Source organism: Mya arenaria, chromosome 12 (genome assembly GCF_026914265.1).
Source record: "Mya arenaria isolate MELC-2E11 chromosome 12, ASM2691426v1".
Taxonomy (NCBI): Eukaryota; Metazoa; Mollusca; class Bivalvia; order Myida; family Myidae; genus Mya; species Mya arenaria.
The window spans coordinates 68,353,183-68,378,475 of NC_069133.1; the positions used below are offsets into that span (position 1 = coordinate 68,353,183).

The 25,293-nt window shown below is 40.0% G+C and overlaps 4 protein-coding genes across 4 annotated transcripts; 3 read left to right on the forward strand and 1 right to left on the reverse strand.

Annotated features, from left to right (window-relative positions):
• Positions 1-850: 850 nt before the first annotated feature.
• On the forward strand, positions 851-5,792 carry LOC128211065 (uncharacterized). The gene is made up of 5 exons (XM_052915467.1): positions 851-1,111; positions 2,946-3,145; positions 3,324-3,815; positions 4,692-4,811; positions 5,232-5,792. Exons 1-5 carry the CDS (start codon positions 966-968, stop codon positions 5,660-5,662), a joined length of 1,389 nt encoding a protein of 462 aa, XP_052771427.1. The 5' UTR covers positions 851-965; the 3' UTR covers positions 5,663-5,792.
• A 2,058-nt stretch (positions 5,793-7,850) lies between these two features.
• On the forward strand, positions 7,851-10,632 carry LOC128211066 (uncharacterized). The gene is made up of 5 exons (XM_052915468.1): positions 7,851-8,095; positions 8,362-8,468; positions 8,678-9,166; positions 9,580-9,699; positions 10,122-10,632. Exons 1-5 carry the CDS (start codon positions 7,950-7,952, stop codon positions 10,550-10,552), a joined length of 1,293 nt encoding a protein of 430 aa, XP_052771428.1. The 5' UTR covers positions 7,851-7,949; the 3' UTR covers positions 10,553-10,632.
• Positions 10,633-14,057: 3,425 nt separating this feature from the next.
• On the forward strand, positions 14,058-16,487 carry LOC128210351 (uncharacterized). Its single transcript, XM_052914643.1, has 5 exons — positions 14,058-14,227; positions 14,387-14,493; positions 14,687-15,153; positions 15,607-15,726; positions 16,090-16,487. The coding sequence occupies exons 1-4, from the start codon at positions 14,082-14,084 to the stop codon at positions 15,616-15,618; spliced, it is 732 nt and encodes a 243-aa protein (XP_052770603.1). The 5' UTR covers positions 14,058-14,081; the 3' UTR covers positions 15,619-15,726; positions 16,090-16,487.
• A 1,558-nt stretch (positions 16,488-18,045) lies between these two features.
• Positions 18,046-24,325, reverse strand: LOC128211772 (polycomb group RING finger protein 3-like). Its single transcript, XM_052916820.1, has 9 exons — positions 24,194-24,325; positions 22,386-22,525; positions 21,979-22,075; positions 21,411-21,466; positions 20,894-20,956; positions 20,340-20,422; positions 19,686-19,832; positions 19,177-19,257; positions 18,046-18,791 (listed from the first exon to the last, which is right to left on the reverse strand). The coding sequence occupies exons 2-9, from the start codon at positions 22,492-22,494 to the stop codon at positions 18,747-18,749; spliced, it is 681 nt and encodes a 226-aa protein (XP_052772780.1). The 5' UTR covers positions 22,495-22,525; positions 24,194-24,325; the 3' UTR covers positions 18,046-18,746.
• Between the last annotated feature and the right edge of the window lie 968 nt (positions 24,326-25,293).

A 25,293-nucleotide genomic window follows, 5' to 3' on the forward strand; every position in this document is an offset into this window, starting at 1 on the left:
AAAAAGGGAAATTCTTTTGTCAATAAAGTCATTATTTCTAAATATTATTTTATAATTTTTGGCTACAATGCGTATAATCATTTTATATACAAGATTATTTAAAAATAAATGCATTAGAAGGCGTCTTTCGGTAACTTTCATGCGTATTTCGGTAATTTTATCCGTCTTTCGGTAAATAATCGTATTTCGGTAAGTCTAGGGACCCCTACCACCACCAACAACACCACCACCACCACCACCACCACACCACCACCACCACCACCATCATAATCATCATCATTATCATCATCATCATCATCATCATCATCATCATCATCATCATCATCATCATCATCAACACCACCACCGTCATCATCATCATCATCATCACCCTCATCATCATCATCAGGTGCCAGTTGTCCAGATTCGCAAATTCATACAACTGTATGCAGTAAATATAAGTGTTTTTTTTCTAAAGTATTGCTATATTCTTTCAAATGATACCAACTTTATATTGGGTCAATCACTATCAGGAATATTCTATGGTGATGGGTGTTTAACCTTAATTACGATGTAGTTTCAGTCAAATCATACCGGACAAGAATGTATTTGAGACAATATATAAGTTCCAGCACAATTCATTTTGCATTAATGATGTCAACATTCATGATGAATCTAAACACTTATGATGAATCTAAACACATGATATAATAGTTAACCACAAGTAGATCACGATAACCTAGAGTTACTGTAAGCTGGCTGACATACTAATGATATATTTACTGTTGTTTTACTTCGGCTTAAATATTAGTCAATTTATGTTATGATTGGTAATTTGGGAATTCCCCTCATATTAATATTTCGCGGAAGACACAGCTTCAAGCGGATCTCGTTGTTTTCACTTTTCGAAGTATCAGTATATAAACAGGGACCAAGCCACACCGATCTGATCTAATACATATATTAAAAAAAATAAACCCAAGAACATGTGGACGCATAGCAGGGGAGTATGTGCTTGGCTTGTGTTTGTAACTGTTGTCTGTCTCGGGAAGGGGACAAATGGCTGGGCAAGCTTTAAACATCTCTCACGCGAGAAAAGGGCATTTTTGGAAACTATTGCAGTTAAACAGGGGTAAGACGTTTTCTTACTTAAATTACGTTAGTTGATTCTAATGAAACTAGAATCACAAAGATTTACTTATATACAGGAGGAGGTACCATTACAGAGGCGGATCCAGGTTTCTCAGTTGGGGGGGGGGGGGGCGTAACTTCTGAAATTGACTTCTGTTGGCCGCTAAGGCCCCCATGTGTTTTCATGGTAATTCAGGGGGTCGGAGGCCTTCGCGACGGCCTCAAGCTCTTAAACTATTGCATGTGTTTACTATGGAACGCCGGGGCTCAATGCTTCTTGCGAAATGCGTTATGCAAATGCTATATATAGAACAATAGTTTCATTTTTGACCAATCGAATGGCCGGGTACGGAATTACGGAAGCTCGTGCTATGTGAAATCTAAATATAGTAACACCTCCTGAATAACGGATTTCCTTTGCATTTCGCATGAAGCATTTTAAAAGCATTTAGGCCTTAGCATCTCGCATTTTGCACAAAAATCATTTCCCAAAAAGCATTTCGCATATGGCATAACACAATCAAATTGAATCGGACGAAATATTGTGCACGTTCCGGACTGCTCCCGGCAGTGAAGGGGATGTAAGACATAGGCTACTGATACTGCTACAGAAATATTATTATACGGTGGAAGAAACGATACTCTTTCTAACCTAACGCAGCAATTACAGCAATATACAGAGTTGCACATCTTGCTATTCGCAATCTAACTGACTTTCTGGCATATTTTCTCTAGGACACCTCGTTACTTTACCGTTTCTGAATATTATATTGTATTGGTGTGTTTATATATGTTATTCTAATGAATAGACGCAACAAACGTATTATTTTTCAACTCTATTACATGCAGATAAAAGTATTTTTCAAATTAATGTGAAAGTTCCTTTTTTCATTTCATACAAAAAGATTCTGCTCAAGTTATGCTAACAACGGTAAAAAATATTGAATCGAAGCTTTTCGCATTTCGCAAAAAGAATTTCGCATTAAGCAATTCGCAAAAAGCATTTCGCATAAAGCATTAAGCGTTTTGCAAAAAAAACATTAAGCATTATGCAAAAAGCATGAAGTATTTCGCATTTCGCAAGAAGCATTGCGCCCCGGCGTTCCATAGTTTACACTGTTTTTACAAAGCTTGAACTGCGAGAGACACTTTGTAACGTAGTAACGCCGTTAAGCTGATCGTCACCTCCCTATAGATCAAGTTTTTTCCCCCGCATAAATTGAAAGACCTTGGTAAAATTGAAAAAGTAATTCATACAGTTATTGGGCAAACTTTAATGTTTGTTCAGTGACACCGAGTGAACGTGTCTGCTTTAAGCAAGTAGTCCGCTGAATTCTCGTGTATTTGATCTCTTAAGTTAATCTTGTTTCATATTATCGGATTACCGCATGTATTTCAGCCGTCCGATATTCACTACAAAACTACGCATGTGTCCGATTGAACGGCGTTTAACTTCCTGCGTATAGCCGTAAAAACGGAGGATAGCCAAACGCTAACACATTCTACTGAATACGTCATAATAGATAATTTAATCGATAAGAGCGTTCCACAACGTCTCGGACCAATTATGTTTCGTAAGAGTCTAATGTGGCCAAATAGATGTTCGATACAACCACGGTAAATCGAGATCTATTTTTTTGTGTGGAGCAAATCATAACCTTAAAAGCTATCTACAATGATAGAACGATATTAATAATTTATACATATACTTGAAAAATTTTAGGGGGGGGCGCCGGGTCCGCCCCCCCCCCCCCTGGACCGCCTATGCATTATAGTTAATGTGTATACTTATTTTTCCATTATATAAAATAAAATATGAATGCTCTACCTTACAGTCTTCATGTTGCGAGTCACATAAAAGAGATGCGGACATTGTCTCGCGTAAAGCGGCAATCAGATTCTTGTAGCAGCGGAGGTCGGGGCGGCGGCGGGGGAGGGGGAAACATGGCTGGAGGAAGTAGTTTTGGCGGATCTCGAGCAGGAGGTGGTGGCATTAGAAGTGGGGGCGGCGGCGGCGGCGATATTACCGTGTTTGGTATGTTTTAGGCAGTAGCATGTCTGCTTTACTCCAAACATGTCAATATTCATCAGACATATTATAAAGTGTTAATACTTTATATTTTATATAAGTATGTTGATGCGTTTTAATCATTTTGAGATCGGTACCAACAAAGTGCATGAGCTCAAAGAATGAAACATTTTTTTATCTCCAGATACTGTCGTTGTTACGGCCAGACGTCCTCCCAGTCCACCGTTGTTTTCTGATTTTCGCTTCCCAATCTCTCCTGGTGGCGGCAGTGGCGGACGAGCCCCTGCGCCTCTCCCACCACCACCAACAACAACACCAACGCCCACCCCGGCCACACCCGTGCCTGAACCAAAAGAGGACAAGGATGCCAAGAAAATGACGTACGCACAGTTTATGTATCAGCTAGAGAAACTAGAGGCCCTTCTGCCGGATCTTCCGCCCGACCAGATGGCCCACAAGCTAAGAATGCTGGTCGTCCGCTACGACAGCTCTTTGTGGAAAATGATGTTGAATGTGAACAACCCGATTCCGTTGGCAGGGCGGGACGTGGAGGGATTCACGATGACGCCGGCGCAGAAGGGGACGTTTGATCAGCTCCGCGAAATGATGGACCACAGGTTCAAGGGCGGCGCCGAGCTCGGGGTCATCAAGGTCAATGGCGAGACCGTCGCACTAGGTGAATACACAAGAAATGATACATTTTAATATTCATATATCTGGTCTTATATACAGTAAGCTACGGTTTCGGTCGAATGAAAATATGTCAGGTGTGGTTTAATGCCTACGTACGCCAACCGCACCATGTCGTGCTCATGAGTTTGTATCGTGTGTGTATACAGTGTGTTCTCTAAATTCGTCTGTTTGATGCCCCAAAATGTGGGCATACTTAAATGCGTGCAAGACCCACGAGGGCCACGACCCTACGCCAAATTCAAGGTCACACTTTAATCTTTATGTTATGCTGCATATATTTATCCGTGCTGTAACTTAGCCATGCACGGAGCATTTGCGTTTACCAGAGTGATGATGCTATGCGTACCAATAGATTTATTATGACCGAACCTCTAATGAATGAGAATGGCATGGATCGAGGGACTTAATTATTCTTCACCTGTGTTTGTTACTAAAGACGACGTGTCGGAAGCAAGACCGACGTCCCTACCTAGCTCTTACTGCAACACTCCTCCGAACTTGATGTCAACCATCGTACGGGCCAGCAGACACTTATAGTTGAGGGTAGTTATGGTAATTACATACCCCATTTCACTTAGGGGGAATTCGTTAGTTACTCTGACAGCTCTTGAGACCTGGTATCGCCGTGGTGTAAAAGATGAATCTTGTGTTTAACTTAAAAAAAGGTACAATTCTCGAGATACACCTTAACATATAAACAATATTCGTGACCGTACCCTCAAGTAAATGAAACATTTGCAGTACCCACAAGGCCCAACTGTGGCGTTAAATACGGGTGGAGATATGTCCATAAGGCGACTGAAACTATAATACCTTTAAAACAAACGAGCGTTGATATCTGTTTGTTTTGTATTTGCAGGACACGTTATAACAGGGGCCACAGCTGGCTATGACAACCAGAAGTTTATGGGGATGGACAACTTATTCGCTACGACACTTTCCGGGGATCTGGGTCAGTCGGGGCTGAGAAACAGCAGAGGTAATATCCGCGTTTTTTTTTTCTCCTCCATCGACCTAGCATCATTTAAAGTGAATGGACCAGAATTAGGTGGTTTCATAATTTGACATTAGAGGAGGCGCAACGTGGTGCAAATTGGGAAGCAGCGCCCCCAACCCGGAACCAACATATATAAGGTCAATGCATGGTATTTGGAGAAAAATCGACCTCCCTCAGAAGAAATATGGTAAACTGTAGTACAAAAACTAATATAATTGCTTATTATCATGATGTATTAGAAAGTTTTCATGTGCATGTGCATGTGCGGCGGGTTCACCCGCCTCTCCAGAACCGCGCTAGTACGATTCAATATAAAGAGTTACTGTGATACAATTATACGCATCTTTTTCTAGTGAGATCATCTGAAATTGTTATTTAAATGCATTGTAACTTGCATTTCAGACCCAACCTCCCCACTCATAGGCCCCGCGGGCACCTGGAAGAACGGGAAGTACGAGTTGTCAGGGAAAGGTGGCATGGCAACGCGCGCGGAGATCCTCGGTGATATCGATGGCTTCAACATCGGCAAGCGTATCATGGCGGATAGCACAAAACCGCTGAGTCAGCATATCCGTGAATATTACTCGGGGGAGAGCCGTCGTCGCTTTGATATATTCACGGGACACACCACCAAGGCCAACCTGAAGGCGGAAGTGTACAAGTTCGCTAATCTCTATGACTACAAGGAGGCGGGGATGCTGGCATCAGCATTGCGCAACTCCAGTCCTGAACTTGCCGTGCGGCGAGCAAATGAGATAGAAAGCGTAGCTACATCAGCCGTCAACTCGTTTTGTACGGCCTTCTCGTCTAAACTGGGAAGCTGGTGTAAATAGAGGTCCCTTCTCTGAAATATACTGTAGTCAAATAAAGGAAATAAAAAGACATTCAGTAAATATACAATTTGTTTATTTTTGCCATTGTTGAACAAGCAGGAGTGTTGTTATACAGTGATCTTTTCTAGTTGTTCAGAATATGTTAAGTTATAACGTTTTAACAAACATTTGTATGACAAAGGTAGTAAGGTTTTATTGACATAAAGTCCATGTATATCCATTAAAAGCACGCTTAGAAAAACAAACATAAACAACAACATCGCCATGTGAGACATGAAAGGAGCATGTAAGTAGTTTGTCCCCAAGTGTCTCTTTCAAATACATTTTTGTATTTGTGTGAGGTCAGACCCAAGTGTCTCTTTCAAATACATTTTTGTATTTGTGTGAGGTCAGACCCAAGTGTCTCTTTCATATTTTGGGGTGCCAGTTCAGACCCAAGTGTCTCTTTTACATATGTGTGTGCTAGGTCAGACCCAAGTGTCTCTCTCACATATTTAGGTGTAAGGTCAGACCCAAGGGTATCTATCATATATTTGGGTGCCAGTTCAGACACAAATGTCTCTTTTACATATGTGTGTGCTAGGTCAGACCCAAGTGTCTCTCTCACATATTTAGGTGCAAGGTAAGACCCAAGGGTCTCTCCCACATATTTGGGTGTAAGGTAAGACCCAAGGGTCTCTCCCACATATTTGGGTGAAAGGTCAGACCCAAGTGTCTCTTTCGCATACTTTGGTGTAAGTTCAGACCCAAGTTACTCCTTCACATATTTTTGGGTGTAACGTTAGACCCAAGTGTCTTTTTCACATATTTAAGGTGTAAGATCAGACCAAAGTGTCTCTTTCACATATTTTTGGGTGTAACGTTAGACCCAAGTGTCTCTTTCACATATTTGGGTGTAAGGTCAGACCAAAGTGTCTCTTTCACATATTTGGGTGTAAGGTCAGACCCAAGTGTCTCTTTCACATATTTGGGTGTAAGGTCAGACCAAAGTGTTTCTTTCATATTTGTGGGTGTAAGGTCAGACCCAAGTTTTTCCCTTCACATATTTGGGTGTAACCTCAGACCCAAGTGTTTCTTTCACAAATGTGGGTGTAAGGAAGGTCACTCCCAAGTGTCTCTTTCATATCCGTGTGTGTTAGGTCAAGCCTAAGTATATTTCACTTGTGTGCGTACGTGCGTTCCGTGCATACGTGCGTGCATGTGTGCGCGCGCGCGAGTGTGCGTGTTTGTGCGCGCGTGTATGTGTTTGAAGTCAGACCTAAGTGTCTGTTTAACAGAAGTGGGTGGTCAGTTTCAAATGTCTCTTGCCAAGTGCCGAGCTCCATCTTTTTCTAACGGTCAAATAACAATTTATTATCTTTTTTTAACATTGAATTTGAATGATGATTAAAAAAATAATGATATAAACAAACAATATAATTAACCAGAAGTAAGCCTTGTAAACATAGAATAACTGTCGGTTTACGTACTAATGCTATACAAAATTAATGTTTGGTAATTTTTGTAGTTCCCAAATTGATTTTTTGGGGAATATTTGCTTGTCTTGTGGTTATCTCTGTGGTCTGTTTCTGGAAAGAGGTCAAAGGTTGTGCAAGCTTCGAACATCTCTCGTGCAAGAACTTGAAGTTGGAAACATTAGCCGTTGCACAAAGGTAAAACCTTGAATTACTTTAGATGCGTGGATTTATTCCACTGAAACCATTATGGTGAACTAGACTTGCAAAGATAAAGTTGTAAGCAGGAGAATGAACCTTAATTAAAGTATGTTGTATTATTCCATTGTATACAATCTATCTTGCAATCTTCATGGTGCGAATCACATTAAAGAAATGCAGGCATTGTCACGTGTAAAGCGACTTTAAGGCTCTTGTAGCAGCGGAAGTCGGGGCGGAGTGGCGGGCGAATGGTAAGCATGACCTGAGGAATTAAGTATCTTTGACAGATCTCGAGAAGGCGGTGGCGGCATTGGAGGTGGTGGTAGTAGCGGCGATATTACCGTGTTAGTTATATTACCGTTCAGCTTTACTCTCAACATACACAGATTATACTCATTTTATACTCTCCATGTCAATTTCACCTCGCAAAAAAAAGTGTTTATACTTTTATTATTTTGCAATTTCCAATGCTCTTTATTAATATTTGTCGGAAAATAAACCACAGTCTCAAGCGTATCTTTTCGTAGTTAACACAGCCTTAAGCGGATCTATGTTTTTTTCCTTGTTCTGATGTATCGGTATATAAAGACAGCCTGAGATTGAGCCGCACCGATCAGATCTTATATAAAGACATGTGGACCCATAGCAGGGGAGTATGTGCGTGGCTTGTGGCTGTAACTGTTGTCTGTCTCGGAAAGGGGGCCAATGGCTCGGCAAGTTTTAAACATCTCTCACGTGAGAAAAGGGCATTGCTGGAAACTATTGCAGTTAAACAGGGGTAAGACCTTTTTGGAAGTGACGTGAAACAGGATTCTAGTACAACATCTCGAACATCTCTCACGCGAGAAAAGGGCATTGCTGGAAACTATTAAAATTGCAGCTAAACATGGATAAGACCGTTATTTTAATAACTTGAAATAGGATTCTACTGAAAACATTATTGTAAACTAGAATTATAAAAATATAATTGTATACAGAAGGACGTATAGTACCATATAGTTAGTGTTTGTTAACTATTTCCATTATATACAATCTATCTTGCAGTCATCATACTGCGAGTCACATAAAAGACATGCGAACCTTGTCTCGTGTAAAGCGGCACCATAGCATCGATCACGTGGATGGCTTTGATCGCCATAGAATTATGTTAAGTATGTGTTTGACATTAGCCTTCAGCTTTACTCCTAGCATACAAATTAATATTATGCTTATTTAACCCTGTGCATGTCAATTTCATCACGCAATCAAGTGTTTATACATTTATTATGTGTGTATAATGTCAACGTTTAACGCGCGTGACCAAATGTCGGAGTCTATATTGAAGTGCATAAACTAAAAGCTTGAACTATTTTCTCTCCAGATACTGTCGTTGTGACTGCACCCAGACTTCCTCCTAGACCTCCACTGGAGTTTGGTTTACCTTCCCGTTGGGAAGACCCTTTCCCTTTCCCTTTTGGCGGCGGCGACTTTGTTGGAGGAGCCCGTATCCCTCCACCACCACCCGGCCCGGTCCCGCCTGAACCACGGGAGGACAAGTACGCCAAGAAGATGACATACCAGCAGTTTATATATCAGCTAGAGAAACTAGAGGCTCTTCTGCCGGATCTTCCGCCCGACCAGATGGCCCACAAGCTAAGGATGCTGGTCGGCCGCTACAACAGCTTTTTGTGGAAAATGATGTTGAATGTGAACACCCCGATTCCGTTTGCAGGGCGGGACGTGGAGGGATTTACAATGACGCCAGCACAGAAGGGGACGTTTGACCAGCTCCGCAAAATGATGGACCACAGGTTCAAGGGCGGCGCCGAGCTCGGGGTCATCAAGGTCAATGGCGAGACCGTCGCACTAGGTACACAAAAAGAAGTGCTCAATTCTAATGTACTTATACCTGACCTTAAATTCAGTAATCTGGTGTTTCTGACGGGTGGTTTAGCCGAATACACGTGTATCATTACGCCGACAATATCATGTTTTGCTTAAAAGGTAATACAGGTATCGTGTTTGTGTAGTAGTTTTTAAAGCGTCTGCCGTCGTCGTGATAAACGATAGATATTGGCCTTAACTTAAAAATCGTTCAAGATATGTATCAAAGTATTATAATAGTACTTATATCATATAAAGTGCATGAAACACGTGCAGTACGCATAAGACACATGCACCTGTGCGTTTGATACGGGTGGAGATATGTCCCTTTTCCAACCGAATAACTATAACACCACTACAACAAACGAGCGTTGACATTCGTTTGTTTTGTATTTGCAGGGCATGTTATTACAGGGGCCACCGCTGGCTATGACAACCAGAAGTTTATGGGGATGGACAACTTGTTCGCTACGACACTTTCCGGGGATCTGGGTCAGTCGGGGCTGAAAAACAGCAGAGGTAATGTCTGCGTGTGGTGTAAATGCTTTTTCTATTATTATCTTAAGTGAAAGGGCACTGCCTGGTCATGGGAGGATTCAAGATTTGACATAAGAGAGAGCGCAACATAGTTGTGCAGCTCGGGACGTGCGCCCTCAATCGGAAACCAGAGTCAGAGGGTCAAAACGTGGTATCGGGAGTGGGATCGGCATACAGCATGAGAATTGTGGCAACATTAAGAATTAAATGATTTATTCTATGCATATCATGTATATCATTATAACATTAAAACTTCCATGAAGCTCATTTTTGTGTGAGCGCCGTCTCAGCGGAACCGCTAGTTCTATTAAATATCAAGAGCAATTAACGATACAGTTCCGGTGAGATCTTCTGAAATGATAATTTTAATGCAACAACCCAACAAGTTTTAACTTGAATTTTAGACCCAACCTCCCCACTCATAGGCCCAGGAGGCACCTGGAACAACGGGAAGTACGAGTTGTCAGGGAAAGGCGGCATGGCAACGCGCGCGGAGATCCTCGGTGATATCGATGGCTTCAACATCGGCAAGCGTATCATGGCGGATAGCACAAAACCTCTGAGTCAGCATCTCCGTGAATATTACACGGGGGAGAGCAGTCGCCGCTTTGATATATTCACGGGACACACCACCAAGGCCAACCTGAAGGCGGAAGTGTACAAGTTCGCTAATCTCTATGACTACAAGAAGGCTGGGCTGCTGGCGTCAGCACTGCGCAACTCCAGTCCTGAACTTGCCGTGCGGCGAGCAAATGAGATAGAAAGAGTCGCTACAGCCGCCGTCGATGCTTTTTGTACGGCCTTCTCATCTGAACTCGGAAGTTGGTGTAAATAGATACATTACGAAAACACTGTCATAACTTAAGATCAATTCTCTGAAATATATTGTAATAAACTAATAAAGTAAAAAAAACACACGATAATTACTAAATATTTAAACCACAAGCCAATCCATTATAAAATACACATCATTGCCCTGTTGTTGTTGTTATTCAAGTACTTTGCAATTACTTGCATCTTATACACTATTAATCAGGGTTATTTAAAAATATACCGAGTACCGAAGTGCTTTGAATTAATTAAAAATGTTTGTTGAATAAATATGTTGCAACACAATGATGAGATAATTCTGACTTGGACTAGTTTTCCTCAAACTTATTTCTGTAGGTCTTTTTAATAACTGATATTTTAATGATCCAACTGGTATGCTTCTGAAGGATTACTTTAAAATTGAACATTCGCCATTGTTTCAGAACATGTACCTTGTACTTCATTTTTATATGCCCACAGATGGCATTTATCAACATATTTCAGTGCCCATACATCAGTGTGTGTATACCACGTGATAAATTACGTCATATATGATACATCGGAAGGCAAAAATTTGCTTAAAATGAAGATTTAAATCAAAGATAACTTTTCCCAAGTGTCTCTTTCACATCAGTGGGTGTAAGGTCAGACCCAAGTGTCTCTTTTACACCAGTAGGTGTAAGGTCACACCTAAGTGTCTCTTTCACATCCGTGTGCGTACGGTCAGACCCAAGTGTCTCTTTCACATCCGTGGGTGTTAGGTCAGGCCCCAGTGGATGTAAGGTCAGACCCAAGTGTCTCTTTTACACCAGTAGGTGTAAGGTCACACCTAAGTGTCTCTTTCACATCCGTGTGCGTACGGTCAGACCCAAGTGTCTCTTTCACATCCGTGGGTGTTAGGTCAGACCCAAGTGTCTCTTTCACATCAGTGGGTGTAAGGTCAGACCCAAGTGTCTCTTTCACATCCGTGGGTGTACGGTCTGACCCAAGTGTCTGTTTCACATCCGTGGGTGTTAGGTCAGGCCCCAGTGGATGTAAGGTCAGACCCAAGTGTCTCTTTCACACCAGTAGGTGTAAGGTCACACCTAAGTATCTCTTTTACATCGGTGTGTGTACGGTCAGACCCAAGTGTCTGTTTCACATCCGTGGGTGTTAGGTCAGACCCATGTGTCTCTTTTACATCCGTGGGTGTAAGGTCAGACCCAAGTGTCTCTCACATCCGTGTGTGTACGGTCAGACCTAAGTGTCACTTTCACATCAGTGGGTGTAAGGTCAGCCCCAAGTGTCTCTTTCACATCCGTGGGTGTACGGTCTGACCCAAGTGTCTGTTTCACATCCGTGGGTTTTAGGTCAGGCCCCAGTGGATGTAAGGTCAGACCCAAGTACGGTCAGAACCAAGTGTCTCTTTCACATCAGTGGGTGTTAGGTCAGACCCAAGTGTCTCTTTCACATCCGTGGGTGTAAGGTCAGACCCAAGTGTCTCTTTCACATCCGTGTGTGTACGGTCAGACCCAAGTGTCTCTTTCACATCAGTGGGTGTAAGGTCAGACCCAAGTGTCTCTTTCACATCCGTGGGTGTACGGTCTGACCCAAGTGTCTGTTTCACATCCATGGGTGTTAGGTCTGACCCAAGTGTCTGTTTCACATCCGTGGGTGTTAGGTCAGGCCCCAGTGGATGTAAGGTCAGACCCAAGTGTCTCTTTCACACCAGTAGGTGTAAGGTCACACCTAAGTATCTCTTTCACATCCGTGTGTGTACGGTCAGACCCAAGTGTCTGTTTCACATCCGTGGGTGTTAGGTCAGACCCATGTGTCTCTTTTACATCCGTGGGTGTAAGGTCAGACCCAAGTGTCTCTCACATCCGTGTGTGTACGGTCAGACCTAAGTGTCACTTTCACATCAGTGGGTGTAAGGTCAGCCCCAAGTGTCTCTTTCACATCCGTGGGTGTACGGTCTGACCCAAGTGTCTGTTTCACATCCGTGGGTTTTAGGTCAGGCCCCAGTGGATGTAAGGTCAGACCCAAGTACGGTCAGAACCAAGTGTCTCTTTCACATCAGTGGGTGTTAGGTCAGACCCAAGTGTCTCTTTCACATCCGTGGGTGTAAGGTCAGACCCAAGTGTCTCTTTCACATCCGTGTGTGTACGGTAAGACCCAAGTGTCTCTTTCACATCAGTGGGTGTAAGGTCAGACCCAAGTGTCTCTTTCACATCCGTGGGTGTACGGTCTGACCCAAGTGTCTGTTTCACATCCATGGGTGTTAGGTCAGGCCCCAGTGGATGTAAGGTCAGACCCAAGTGTCTCTTTCACACCAGTAGGTGTAAGGTCACACCTAAGTATCTCTTTCACATCATATAGTGTGTTCGGTCAGACCCAAGTGTCTCTTTCACATCAGTGGGTGTAAGGTCAGACCCAAGTGTCTCTTTCACATCCGTGGGTGTACGGTCTGACCCAAGTGTCTGTTTCACATCCGTGGGTGTTAGGTCAGGCCCAGGTGTCTCTTTCACATCCGTTGGAGTACGGTCAGACCCAAGTGTCTGTTTCACATCCGTGGGTGTTAGGTGAGGCCCAAGTGTCTCTTTCACATCCGTGTGTGTACGGTCAGACCCAACTGTCTCTTTCACCAGAATATGATACATAGGGAACGGGTCCTTCCAAATAAAATGATGTGTTCATTTATAGTTTTAAACAGTGCTTTTTGGTGTGTTCAGCCAACATATTCCATATCCCCCCACATACACACACACACATAAAGCGTCCCATGATACAAAACTTTGAGTAAAAAGGAACAGATTCCATGTTAACCTAAACTGTACCACATAAACATTTGAATGTAGATATATTTCGCTGCGATGTATTTAATAAATATATAACCATGTATGGTTTTTATAGTGTAACATAGAACAGAACAGAACATGTATTAACCAGAAAGTCATAAAACCATTTGGTCGAATACTGTACATGATTATAGTGTGACATAGCATCTGTCATACATCGGTGCCACAATACGTGCATGGTCCAGCCGTAAATACCTTATAAGCTTATATTATACCTAACATAAATTCGTCCCTTCTTTGTAAATATACAGTATAGCCATAATATTTTAAAATTATTTAAAATCATACCAACTTTATAGTGGTTTAATAGTTACCAGGCACCCTATCACAATGAGTGGTTTACCTTTATTAAGATGCGATTTCAGATCATAACAATAACGGTCAAATCAGTATTTGAAACAATTTACTAATTTTATAACAATTAATTTGTATAATTATGTCAACATTAATGATAGTTATAAACAAACAATATAATAACCATCAAGCATATGCTGACAGCATAGAATTACTGCCATCTTACGTACACATGATGTATGTACTATTGCTTTACCTGCTTTAGTACGAGTCAATCTAAGTTATGTGTTTATGTGTTTTCAGTTCCCAACATGATGTTTATTTCGTGGAAAACACAGCCTCAAGCGGATCTGGGGTTTTCTGTTGTTTAAGTAACAGTATTTGTATATTAAGACAACCTCAGATCGAACCGCACCTAAAGACATGTGGACGCGTAGCAGGGGAGTACGTGCTTGGCTTGTGTTTGTAACTGTTGTCTGTCTCGGGAAGGGGGCCAATGGTTGGGCAAGCTTCAAACATCTCTCACGCGAGAAAAGGGCATTGTTGGAAACTATTGCAGTTAAGCAGGGGTAAGACCTTTTTTACTTAATTTACGTTAATTGATTCTGACGTCGATCACCATTGTGAACTGTATCACAAATATATACTTGTATACAGGAGGACGTAACATATAGTTCGTGTATACTACTAGTATATATATTTTCATCTATTTACAATCTTTGATGCAGTCTTCATGTTGCGAGTCACATAAAAGAGATGCGGACATTGTCTCGCTCAAAGCGGCAATCAGACTCTTGTAGCAGCGGAGGCGGAGGCGATAGTAGCGTGTTGTTAGGTATGTTTTTGACAGTAGACGTTCAGCTTTACTCCCAACATACAAATAATATACTCATTTTACATTGTTCATGTCAATTTCATGTCGATAATAAGTGTTAATATTTCGGTATAATGATGCTTGTTTGTTTTCATCGTTAAAAGATCGGGATCAAATTGTGCACTTACTCAAAGCATGGAACATTTCTCTCTAGATACTGTCGTTATAACGGCACCCAGGCGTCCTCCCAGTCCATCGTTGGATTTTGGTATCCCTTCCCGTTGGGAAGACCCTTTCCCTTTCCCTTTTAGCGGCGGCGGCTTTGTTGGAGGAGCCCCAGCCAAACCCACACCACCACCCACCCCGGCCTCGCCTGAGCCAAAAGAGGACAAAGACGCCAAGAAAATGACATACCAGCAGTTTATATATCAGCTGGAGAAACTAGAGGCCCTTCTGCCGGATCTTCCGCCCGACCAGATGGCCCACAAGCTAAGGATGCTGGTCGGCCGCTACGACAGCTCTTTGTGGAATATGATGTTGAATGTGAACAGCCCGATTCCGTTGGCAGGGCGGGACGTGGAGGGATTCACGATGACGCCGGCGCAGAAGGGGACGTTTGACCAGCTCCGCGAAATGATGGACCACAAGTTCAAGGGCGGCGCCGAGCTCGGGGTCATCAAGGTAAATGGCGAGACCGTCGCACTAGGTGAATACACAAGAAGTACTAAATTTTAATGTACTTATATCGTAACTTATAAACAGCAATCGGGCGTTTCTTACAACGGTTTTCGGCCGAATGGAAATGTATCAGGTATAGTTCGATGCCTTCGTACGCCGACCGTATTACGTATTCGTATGTCTGCTTATTGCTTATGTAGCGTGTTTGTATAGAAGTTTTAAAGACGTCTGTTTCGTTGTCATCGTCGTGTAAAAAGTTAAATATTGGCCATAACTTAAAAATAGTTAAACATATGTTTTAAGTATTGTAAGACTTGTACATGAAACACGTGCAGTACGCACAAGTCCCCTGCATAACTATGGCTTTTACTACAGGTGGAGATATGTCCCTTTTCCTTTCGAAACACTATAACAGCACTACGACAAACGAGCGTTGATACCCGTGTGTATTTGCAGGGCATGTTATAACAGGGGCCACCGCTGGCTATGACAACCAGAAGTTTATGGGAATGGACAACTTGTTCGCTACGACACTATCCGGAGATCTGGGTCAGTCGGGGCTGAGAAACAGCAGAGGTAAGAGTTGTTTTGTTACATCGTCTTGTATCATTTAAAGCAAATGAACAACAATCAGGGGCGGTTTCACGATTGAACGTTAGAAGTCACAGGCATCTTAGAGGTGCAACTTGGGACGTGCGCTCTCAATCTGGGACTGAAAACAATAGGGTGGGGTCGCATGAGAATTGTGGCAACTTTCAGAATTTTTTTTAATTCTGCTGTGTTTAATGCATAGCGTATGTATCATATAAAGTTCAATTAAGTAGTGTGATTCAATATAAAAAGATATAATGATAAAATCATACATAGCGTTTCCGGTGAGATCTTCTGAAATGATAATTTTAATGAATTGAGACCAATAACTGCGAACTTGCATTTCAGACCCAACCTCTCCAGTCATAGGCCCCGCGGGCACCTGGAAGAACGGGAAGTACGGGTTGCCAGGTAAAGGCAGCATGGCAACGCGCGCAGAAATCCTTGGTGATATCGATGGCTTCAACATCGGCAAGCGTATCATGGCGGATAGCACAAAACCGCTGAGTCAGCATTTCCGTGAATATTACTCGGGGGAGAGCAGTCGCCGATTTGATACATTCACGGGACACACCACCAAGGCCAACCTGAAGGCGGAAGTGTACAAGTTCGCTTATCTCTATGACTACAAGGAGGCGGGGCTGCTGGCATCAGCATTGCGCAACTCCAGTCCTGAACTTGCCGTGCGGCGAGCAAATGAGATAGATAGCGTCGCTATAGCCGCCGTCAATGCTTTTTGTACGGCCTTCTCGTATAAACTGGGAAGCTGGTGTAAATAGAGGTCTCTTCTCTGAAATATACTGTAGTCAAGTAAAATAAATAAAAAGACATTCAGTAAATATACTTTTTATTTCATTTTTGCCATTGTTGAACAAGCAGGAGTGTTGTTATACAGTGATCTTTTGTAGGTGTTCAGAATGTAGGTGTTCAGAATGTAGGTGTTCAGAATGTAGGTGTTCAGAATGTAGGTGTTTTTGTAACGCCTACCCATCGAAACTGGGAAGTTGGTGTAAATAAATTGATAATGTAATAAACACTGTCATAAACTAAAACCTATTCTCTGAAATATATTGTTGTAAAGTAAAAAAACGCAGCCATCATCTTTATACCATCATCAATGAAACTTGCCGTGCGGCGAGCAAATAAGCTAGAAAGCGTTGCTACATCAGCCGTCAACTCTTTTTGTACCGCCTTCTCGTCTAAACTGGGAAGCTGGTGTAAATATATTACTGATGAAAACGTCTTCATAGAAATATAAATACCTTTCATGGCCGCTTTTGTAAGATTGATTCATCCCAGCCCGAGCACAGGGTGTTTTGCAAAAGACCCTGTGCGAGGGTTGTGATGAACCTATCTTACACGGCCGTGGTAGATGCTTTTTCTCCCGTCTTAGTTAAATAACAGATTGTAAAAACGTATTTTATTTTATTTTTGACATACGGGTACTTTTTTACCTTTGCCTGTGGGCAAGATAAGGATTTCCAGCCTGGCCAAATATTTATTCTTATCTGGGGTGGCAGAAAATGGTGTCTCCTCTGCAGAAGAGTGTATAAACTTTAGAGGAATTTAATAAATATACATTATTTTCGTATATTTGTTGCCATTGTTGAACGAGCAGAATTGTAGGTGACCTTTATATGTGTTCATAAAATGTGAAAAATATAACGACTTAAAAGCACACGTCATCACCTTATCACCATCATCTTTATCATCATCATCATCATCATCATCACTTTATCATCACCATCATCATTATCATCATTATCATCACCACAACCGTCATCTCTAATCATCATCCAATAAAACAATTGTTTTTAAATATCGTCATTTTAACAAATATATATATTCTTAAGCATACATTACAATGACTAATTAAATGTTTAAACCACAAGCATATCCATTTTAACATACACATCACTGCTGTTTTGTTGTTATTCAAGTACTTTGCAATTACTTATATCTTGTACACCATTAATCAGGGTTTATTAAAATATACCGAGTACCAAAGTGCTTTGAATTAATTAAAAATGTTTGTTGAATAAATGTGTTGCACCACAATGACGAAATCATTCTAACTTGGACTAAATTTCCTCAAACTCATTTACTGTCGAGTTTTCTTTTATTGATCTATTAATGATCCAACTGTTATGCTTCTGTGGGATTATTGTTAAAGTGATCATTCAAAAACATTGTTTCATTAGGTGTACCTTGTACTACATTTGTGTATTCTTAACACCACAGTTGCCATTAATCAACATATTTCAGTATCCATCATATGGCATAATTATATATTTACAACATCGGTATGGTTTGCAATTTATTCATTTAGTTCATTAACATGAATACCAACAACCTCCAAAAGAAGAGTTCCGAATGCACAAATGAATTGCATTAGTCCAGATAAGTTTAAAAACATAGTATGTAGAAAGAAAATAGAAACATTAGAAAGAATAAACAAAACTCCTTAACTATCATTACAAAGAACCATTTCGCAGACTTCGTTCAAGACTGTTGTAATGGCTTCCATATCTATATTGAGTTACAGTCATCTTGCACTGAGCCCACGAAATGTTATGGCATATAAATAATTGCATAATAAACAGGTTTGATCTTTTTAAGAACTTGATTCAATATCTATACATTTGTATGACAAAAGTACATTTTAATAAGTTGAGGAAAGTCCCAACTTGAACAATTAGCATGAGTGCAACAGGTACATGTGTACCACCCAGTACTGTACCAAATATCTCCCCTCTGAATTATGGATACATGATGTACTTTACAATATCTAGAGTGTAGGTTTAGAAACTGACCACAAGAAAACACATATAAATTTACACCTTGTCTTTCCAAATCTAATGACCATGAAGAGAACTAGAAGTTGTTTTGAGTTTTTCAGTTGCACATACATGTTCTACACATCCAAGAACGTGCATCAGATGCCAGGCTGTTGAGTGTCTCATCTCTTGTATAAAACTTTCCCTCACTCTTATCGGCAATTCTCCTCATAACTCCATCTTCCTCCGGTAGTGAAGCAACAATGGTCCATCCTGAAAAAAAAGGGACAACTAGAAGAGTGAACCAAGAGTGCCCTATATCGCTCACCTGAGTAAAACATAATGGGGATCTAGAGATTTCTATAATTAAAGGGCAATAACTCTCAGGTGACTACAGCCATTTGGCTAACTAGATTGTTTTACAAGAAATTTAAAGACATTTTGTCAGAGGTTTCCTATTTAACTTTTCACAAATTCTTATTATTAGTTCTTAAACATAGAACATATCTGTTCTGCATTGATTAACATACAGTTGAAGTACTTGTAAAATACTTCAGTAAAGGTTGTGAGACAGGTTATTGTCATAGTGATCATGTGTACCAAGTTCCATGTCAAAATTTGAGCCATGCAAATAAAGTGGGAAGTGAATGTTACACACTGTATTTCTCCAGCGAGTTGCAATGATGAACTTCAACATGTGGTCCTTTCCCAGAAGTTCCTCGTTACACAGAATGTCTACCTGAAATGTTTATAGTAAAATATTAAAATTCTGTTTTTATTTAGAACACAGGCATAACAGTTTCCATAGAAAATACATGTACATGTTTACATGTTTTTACAGAAAGCTTTATGATCAACTGTTTTAACAAGTTTAATTGGCACATTTATCACCTCTTAGAACACATACCATGCACACTGCAGAAACGTTACATTGACTAGGTACATTATGTGTAACTTAAGTATTTTAACTGTTAATAAAACTAATAGGAGGAAAATCACTTAAACAAAGAAAGCCATTTAGTTAAACTGAATCAACTAGTATTATTTTGTATTTATAATTATGATGAAAGATTAAAAGCGATATCGATGTAACATGCACACAGCCTCCAAGGTTGTTCCAGAGAACCAGCAGGTTTTCTTGCTCAGAAATGCCGCAGGTATACTCACATCCTTGTATCTGTCGATGGTGTCGAACACCTTGAGGGCCACAAACTTCTTCAGGTGTGTGACGGTTGCCAGGGACGAGAGACGCAGGATCCTACGCTTCAGGCTTTTTAGAGTGTTGATCTCCTTACATTCCAAACAGATGTTCACCTGGGGGGAGAGAGATAATATGCATAATTTAAAGGCTACAAACATGTTCAAATACAACAAGCCCACAATATCAATGACAAAACCTAAACTTTTTTCTGCGGTAAAAAACCCCCACAACAACAGACAATACAAACTAGAAATGTGAAAAAAGTAAGCTAAAGACAAATGCATATCTGATTATAGTATTGCTAATCAAGATATAAAGATTGTAAAAAAGTAAAACTTGTTGCATACCCAGACAAGAGCAACACAGAGTGAATGCCAATGTTGTTCTTTTTTTCTTTTAGTCGAAAGGTGCAAAACTCGACAATCATTGAAGTCACTCTAATAAACATGTGACTTTTTCTGTGGTTTAAGGCGGTAACATGACTGTGTATATTTTAAACTATTTTTGAGTTAAGAGCTATTGCCCTATGATGACAATGAGAGTACTGACACAAAGGCTATGACATCTGACAATACCTTTATTTTTTTTTCGTAAAACAGACTTGCTAAAAACAGCCTGACCTGTTCGTCCAGGCGATGGAAGTCCTTGTTGTCCACCTGTTTGGGCGGAGATTTCTCCATGTTCTTCTTGTCCTCCTCATATGCTGAAATAACAAAGTGTTATTCTAAAAAATGTTGCATTTTGCGATATTTATATAAATCTGGCTACAGTCTTTTATCAGCGTTGGGGGATCAGGTGCTAGCCTAGGATTTCAGCAGGGAATAAGGCCTTTACTTCTGCCGCGAGAGTAAATCTTTCAAATTTCCAGATTGAAATGAAATAACGTCAAAATTGACAAAAACTACATGTACATAATTATAATTTCAATCTTATCAGACAGAAATAAAGATTTTCCCCTGGTACATAAGTTATGCCATAACATTGAGAAAACCTGCCATTAAAGTAAATTTTAAATATTTTGCAGTGGTTTTTAAGTTGTGGAGTTTTTTGTTTGTAGAAATACCATACCCTTTATGCTAACTTATATGACATGAATGTTTAAGAATTGGCTTTCTTCAGTGAATGCAAATTGCAAGTCAGGGCCCAAGTTTTGATGTCTTAATGCATGACATACCATCGCCATTCGGCATCTGTATTCCTCTCTTCTTGTAGAACTCTATCTGCCTTTTCCTTTCATCTGAAATTGATATTGAATGTGTTTACAGTGGCAAAGATTCTCCTTAAAAGTAACATCATCTTAAACCATGCTTCTTCACAACCTAAGAAAAAATGAAGACTGACAGACCTACATTGAAGATAAATAACTAGAGCTATCATAGTATGTGATTATTTCCCCCACCACACCACCTTATTGGAAAAAAAGACTATGCCTGATGTCCCAGGACGGATGGGACAAGGTGATTCTTATATAGCCCCCAACACCACCAAGTCACGTTAGTGGTGGCGATGGAACATAAGTTTCTCAGTTTACAGGTCAGGTAACCTCTAACTTTTAAATGTTACAAAATATATAGAACTCTTAAGCACCAAGGTTTAAGTGGACATTTTTGTACACAAACTGAAAGCAGCAGTATATTAAAAACATTTCGAAATCAGTGAAAAACTAACAAGATAAGCATTATAACACTTACTCTCTTGTAGATTGGGCACCAGCTTATAGACAATGTCCTGCATTGTTCTGTCATGGCTGAAATACAAAATGTCACATGCATTTTATTACATCTTTACACAGTTGATACGTTGTATAACACAGGACTGACCAGTGGATAAATGCACAATGTACACATTAGACCTGTAGACCATTTTTAGTGAAATAATATGTTCAACAAATGTGGGGCAACAATTTACAACAAATGACAACTTTAACCATTGAAGAATACAGTCATTACTCCTACATGTATTACTAAGCTTTTTTTCAAGACAGTGGAAAACAACTGAAGATGTTCCTTTGAAAATTAAAGTATCAGCAGACCAGTGTTACATGAGAATGCTGCCCATTTAATCTTAGTAGCTAAAACTCAGTCTTCAACAATCACTTTCCATTCATTTATTCATTTGACAGTCACTTTTCATTAATTTAAATCAATTGAATGTCCTGAGGTGCACAGATGACTGACACTGTTGACCCCCTTTCTCCAGTAAAAGATTATGTTCATACATTTTATTGCTCTATAAAATTTGAATGACTTGCCCACATACCTGATGTAGTTGAGAGGGTGTGATTGATGTATCAGGTCCCCACACCGTGGACACGTGTTGTTCTCTAGTAAAAACTTAACTAGGCAACTACGACAGACTGAAAATACATCGTCCTTCAGTTTCAATTCAAGAACATATAACTCTACTGTTCATATATCCTCAGGGAATAATACACACCTGTTCACTTCAGAAAAAATCAAACAAAAAGTAAATATGGTGGTTAAATTATTCTCTGTTTCCTTTCATTATCTGCTGATTAACCTCAACAAACAATTAATATCATTTCAAAATAATTACCTTTGAATAAAAATATATATTGGCATGCCCATTTACTACAAAATAACACAATGACTTTAAATCTATCTTGTTAAACATTTCAAATCAAGCTTGAAGGTATACAATCTTACATGTGTGTAGACACTCTGTGATGGTTGTGGCCTCCACAAGATATCCCTTACACAGGCCACACGTGATCTCCGGGTTCACCTTCTTCAGTTTAGCACGTTTTTCCATCATCTTAAACTACACATGCTATTCACCAGCCACTCTGAAACGACACAATGATGTCCTCATGAGTAGGGGTAAAATAATGTCATTGTAGGCAATAGTTAGTTGACAAAGAGTTCACCAAAGATAGTTTGGTGTTTACAAATACTTTTCAGATTAGCCTAAAGCAGCAAATCAGGAAAATCTAAGGCTGACAATATGTGTATAATAAATATATTCTGCTGACTTATTACAATTCATTCATCATCTTGGCCCTGTCCGCAACTGAACCCTGTTTGCAAAATCATCATCAACAACATTCAAAACCTCAGACATTGCATGATATCACAATAGGAAAATATGTATAGGTACTCAGTGCTTTTACTATAGTACCCACAGGTCTGACTATTGAACCCATTCCCAAAGCAAAATATATGATATTTTTCTCAATCAAAAGTACAAAAAATAAATAAATGTACTTGGTCCATTCAATGCACCAGTCAATTGCAACCATGCCCCCCCCCCCCCCCCCGGGTCCGGGGTATAACGGGGATAGCCAGGGAAATGGGCCGTGGTTATACCTTCCAGGTGGCCCCGCAGTGCCAGGTGAATGCGGTGGTTTTATTAAAAATAGCCGGGAATGAGGTCACTGGGGTGTGGGGATTTTACCAGCAATTCGTCCCTGAAGGACGGGATTTAACCCGGGCTTGGCTAGACCGAAAGTCAAAGTCCCTGCTATTCCGTGAACCTGGAGAGGCCGTGTTTTCAATTGACTGGTGCATAATAAATTATGTGATGTAAAGTTTTGGGAATAATTGAATTCAGAAATCAGGGATTTTCATCACATTCAGAGATCTATCAGTATAAAATATTATCTGTCATGTCATGATTGATTGCAATAGATGTTTACACTCTGACCCCAAGGAGTGATATTTTAGCCATTTTAATAATTTCCTTGTTTGCAGGAGACTGAAAAACTTGTTCTTTAAACTAAAAATTTCCCAAAATGTCTAGGGTCTTTTCCCCAAAATGGGCAGAAAAAGCCCTGGTACTGTAGGCATACGTCTTTCTAGTATAGTTCCTACAATGCAACAAATGATAAAGATAAGTTATATTTGTTACATCACTTTAGATTGTTTTTATTTCAGTTACAAAATGTACCTCTCCTCATCACCAATTGTAGGTAGTCATATGTCACACATCAAGAACGTCTTTGCAAATATGTCCAACAACATTTTTTACTTTCTTGCATTTCTCCACTAGAAATGTAACTTTGAAAGATTCTTTGATTTATAAATCAAATGCAAAGTCTCAAACATGACAATCCTTTTGTTTTAATATGTTAACTCCAGTACCTTTGTTTAATTTAACTATATCACAATCCTCAAAACACCAATCCATTCTACAAAATCATAGAATGAGGCAGCTATCTTATATTGCCATCCCGCAAGCTCAAAAAGAATGAGCCTTATAAGAGGTTTAATTCTCAAAATTTTATTGTGCAGATGTCAGTTCACTTCACTGCACCCCATTTTAGTAGACTGTAGATGCGTGTTATAAGTATGATCCTATTTTTTTAATAAATTACTATGTTGTGTAAAGAAAATATTTGGAAATAGATAGGGAAAATGACAAAATGATAATCAGTTTGTAACTATCAAGTCAGTGAGCTTGTAATGAAGATTTCTGACCTTTATAACAAAAGCAAATAAAAATGGTTGTGTCATACCTGTAAAACAATATGTTTTGTCGTTGATATTTTTTTGTTTCGTGCAAATATGTTGATAGGAAAACTAAAACTTTAGTTTAAAAGTTTTGTTTCGGGACAAGTTCCTTTGGCTGCCATTTTATTATATTTTAGTCGAAACGTCTTTTACAAATCGGGGATAAAGGAAAACCAAAATTTTACTTTAGCGTGATTTGAGGAAATGATTCGGTGCAAACTAGCTGAACGAATGCAAGGGTGTAAATGTTTTTTACCTTCCTGCCTGCTAGGACTTTATTAACAGATTGTCCCCTCTTTCTTCTTCTCAAAATTTGGTGGTGTACTAATATAAATTTTTAGCTTAGCCCTCCATTTTGATGCCCATTTTGGCCATTTTCTCACTTTTTCAATTGATGTTACGCACATGCGTACGTGCGTAACGCTGGCTACACCCCTGACCATAGCGGTGGTGACTCTAGAGAATGACTCACATATAATAACAACACCATTTGTATGGCAACCGTGAGAGCATCACGTCATACAGATATATACAACGTAAACAATTTTTCATACAGTACATATAAAATTAAGTAAAGTTATGGAATATGGTCGGAGAGTGTTCATCTATGGGAATATCATAATGTGCATTATAACAAGATGAAAAATAGCTAATGAGCTCTGTAATCGGAATACGGGTGGTTGTTATAATGCTTATTACAATGGTTATAAAACAAAACAAAAAAACATTAACAATTCATATCTTAATAGGTTGCTCAGTCTATTTTTGCCTATAAGAACTTGAAATAACATAAATTAACTGGACAGTCCTTTTCACTACCAACACCCTGGGACCAATAATTAGAACCCCCTACTCCCAGGTACCACATACGGGCCTATAGTCCGTGTTACTACTTACAAGTTCTATAAATTTAAACATATTGGGTCTTATACTTGAGATCAATAAACATTGATCGGAGGTCTTTTTAAAAAAAAAAAACATCTTAAAATGAAAGTTCATCCTCAGTTTTCGTTGCAGATCGTATACTAAAGAATCTTCCATCTCTTGGCAGTTTATTTTCGCGGCCATAACCTACCAGTTTCATTACATTACCCGTGCGCTGATA

Bases quoted from the DNA above. Each gene is read 5' to 3' on its own strand.
- LOC128211065 (XM_052915467.1), top strand. From the start codon at position 966: ATGTGGACGCATAGCAGGGGAGTATGTGCTTGGCTTGTGTTTGTAACT. The intron at 1,112-2,945 runs GTAAGACGTTTT...TCTACCTTACAG, and splicing joins ACTATTGCAGTTAAACAGGG to TCTTCATGTTGCGAGTCACA. The intron at 4,812-5,231 runs GTAATATCCGCG...CTTGCATTTCAG, and splicing joins GGGGCTGAGAAACAGCAGAG to ACCCAACCTCCCCACTCATA.
- LOC128211066 (XM_052915468.1), top strand. From the start codon at position 7,950: ATGTGGACCCATAGCAGGGGAGTATGTGCGTGGCTTGTGGCTGTAACT. The intron at 8,469-8,677 runs GTATGTGTTTGA...TTTTCTCTCCAG, and splicing joins TCGCCATAGAATTATGTTAA to ATACTGTCGTTGTGACTGCA. The intron at 9,700-10,121 runs GTAATGTCTGCG...CTTGAATTTTAG, and splicing joins GGGGCTGAAAAACAGCAGAG to ACCCAACCTCCCCACTCATA.
- LOC128211772 (XM_052916820.1), bottom strand. From the start codon at position 22,494: ATGATGGAAAAACGTGCTAAACTGAAGAAGGTGAACCCGGAGATCACG. The intron at 21,467-21,978 runs GTATGTGGGCAA...TTTGTATTTCAG, and splicing joins CACCCTCTCAACTACATCAG to CCATGACAGAACAATGCAGG. The intron at 18,792-19,176 runs GTGTGTAACATT...CTTTTTTTTCAG, and splicing joins CAACTCGCTGGAGAAATACA to GATGGACCATTGTTGCTTCA.
- LOC128210351 (XM_052914643.1), top strand. From the start codon at position 14,082: ATGTGGACGCGTAGCAGGGGAGTACGTGCTTGGCTTGTGTTTGTAACT. The intron at 14,228-14,386 runs GTAAGACCTTTT...TCTTTGATGCAG, and splicing joins ACTATTGCAGTTAAGCAGGG to TCTTCATGTTGCGAGTCACA. The intron at 14,494-14,686 runs GTATGTTTTTGA...ATTTCTCTCTAG, and splicing joins CGATAGTAGCGTGTTGTTAG to ATACTGTCGTTATAACGGCA.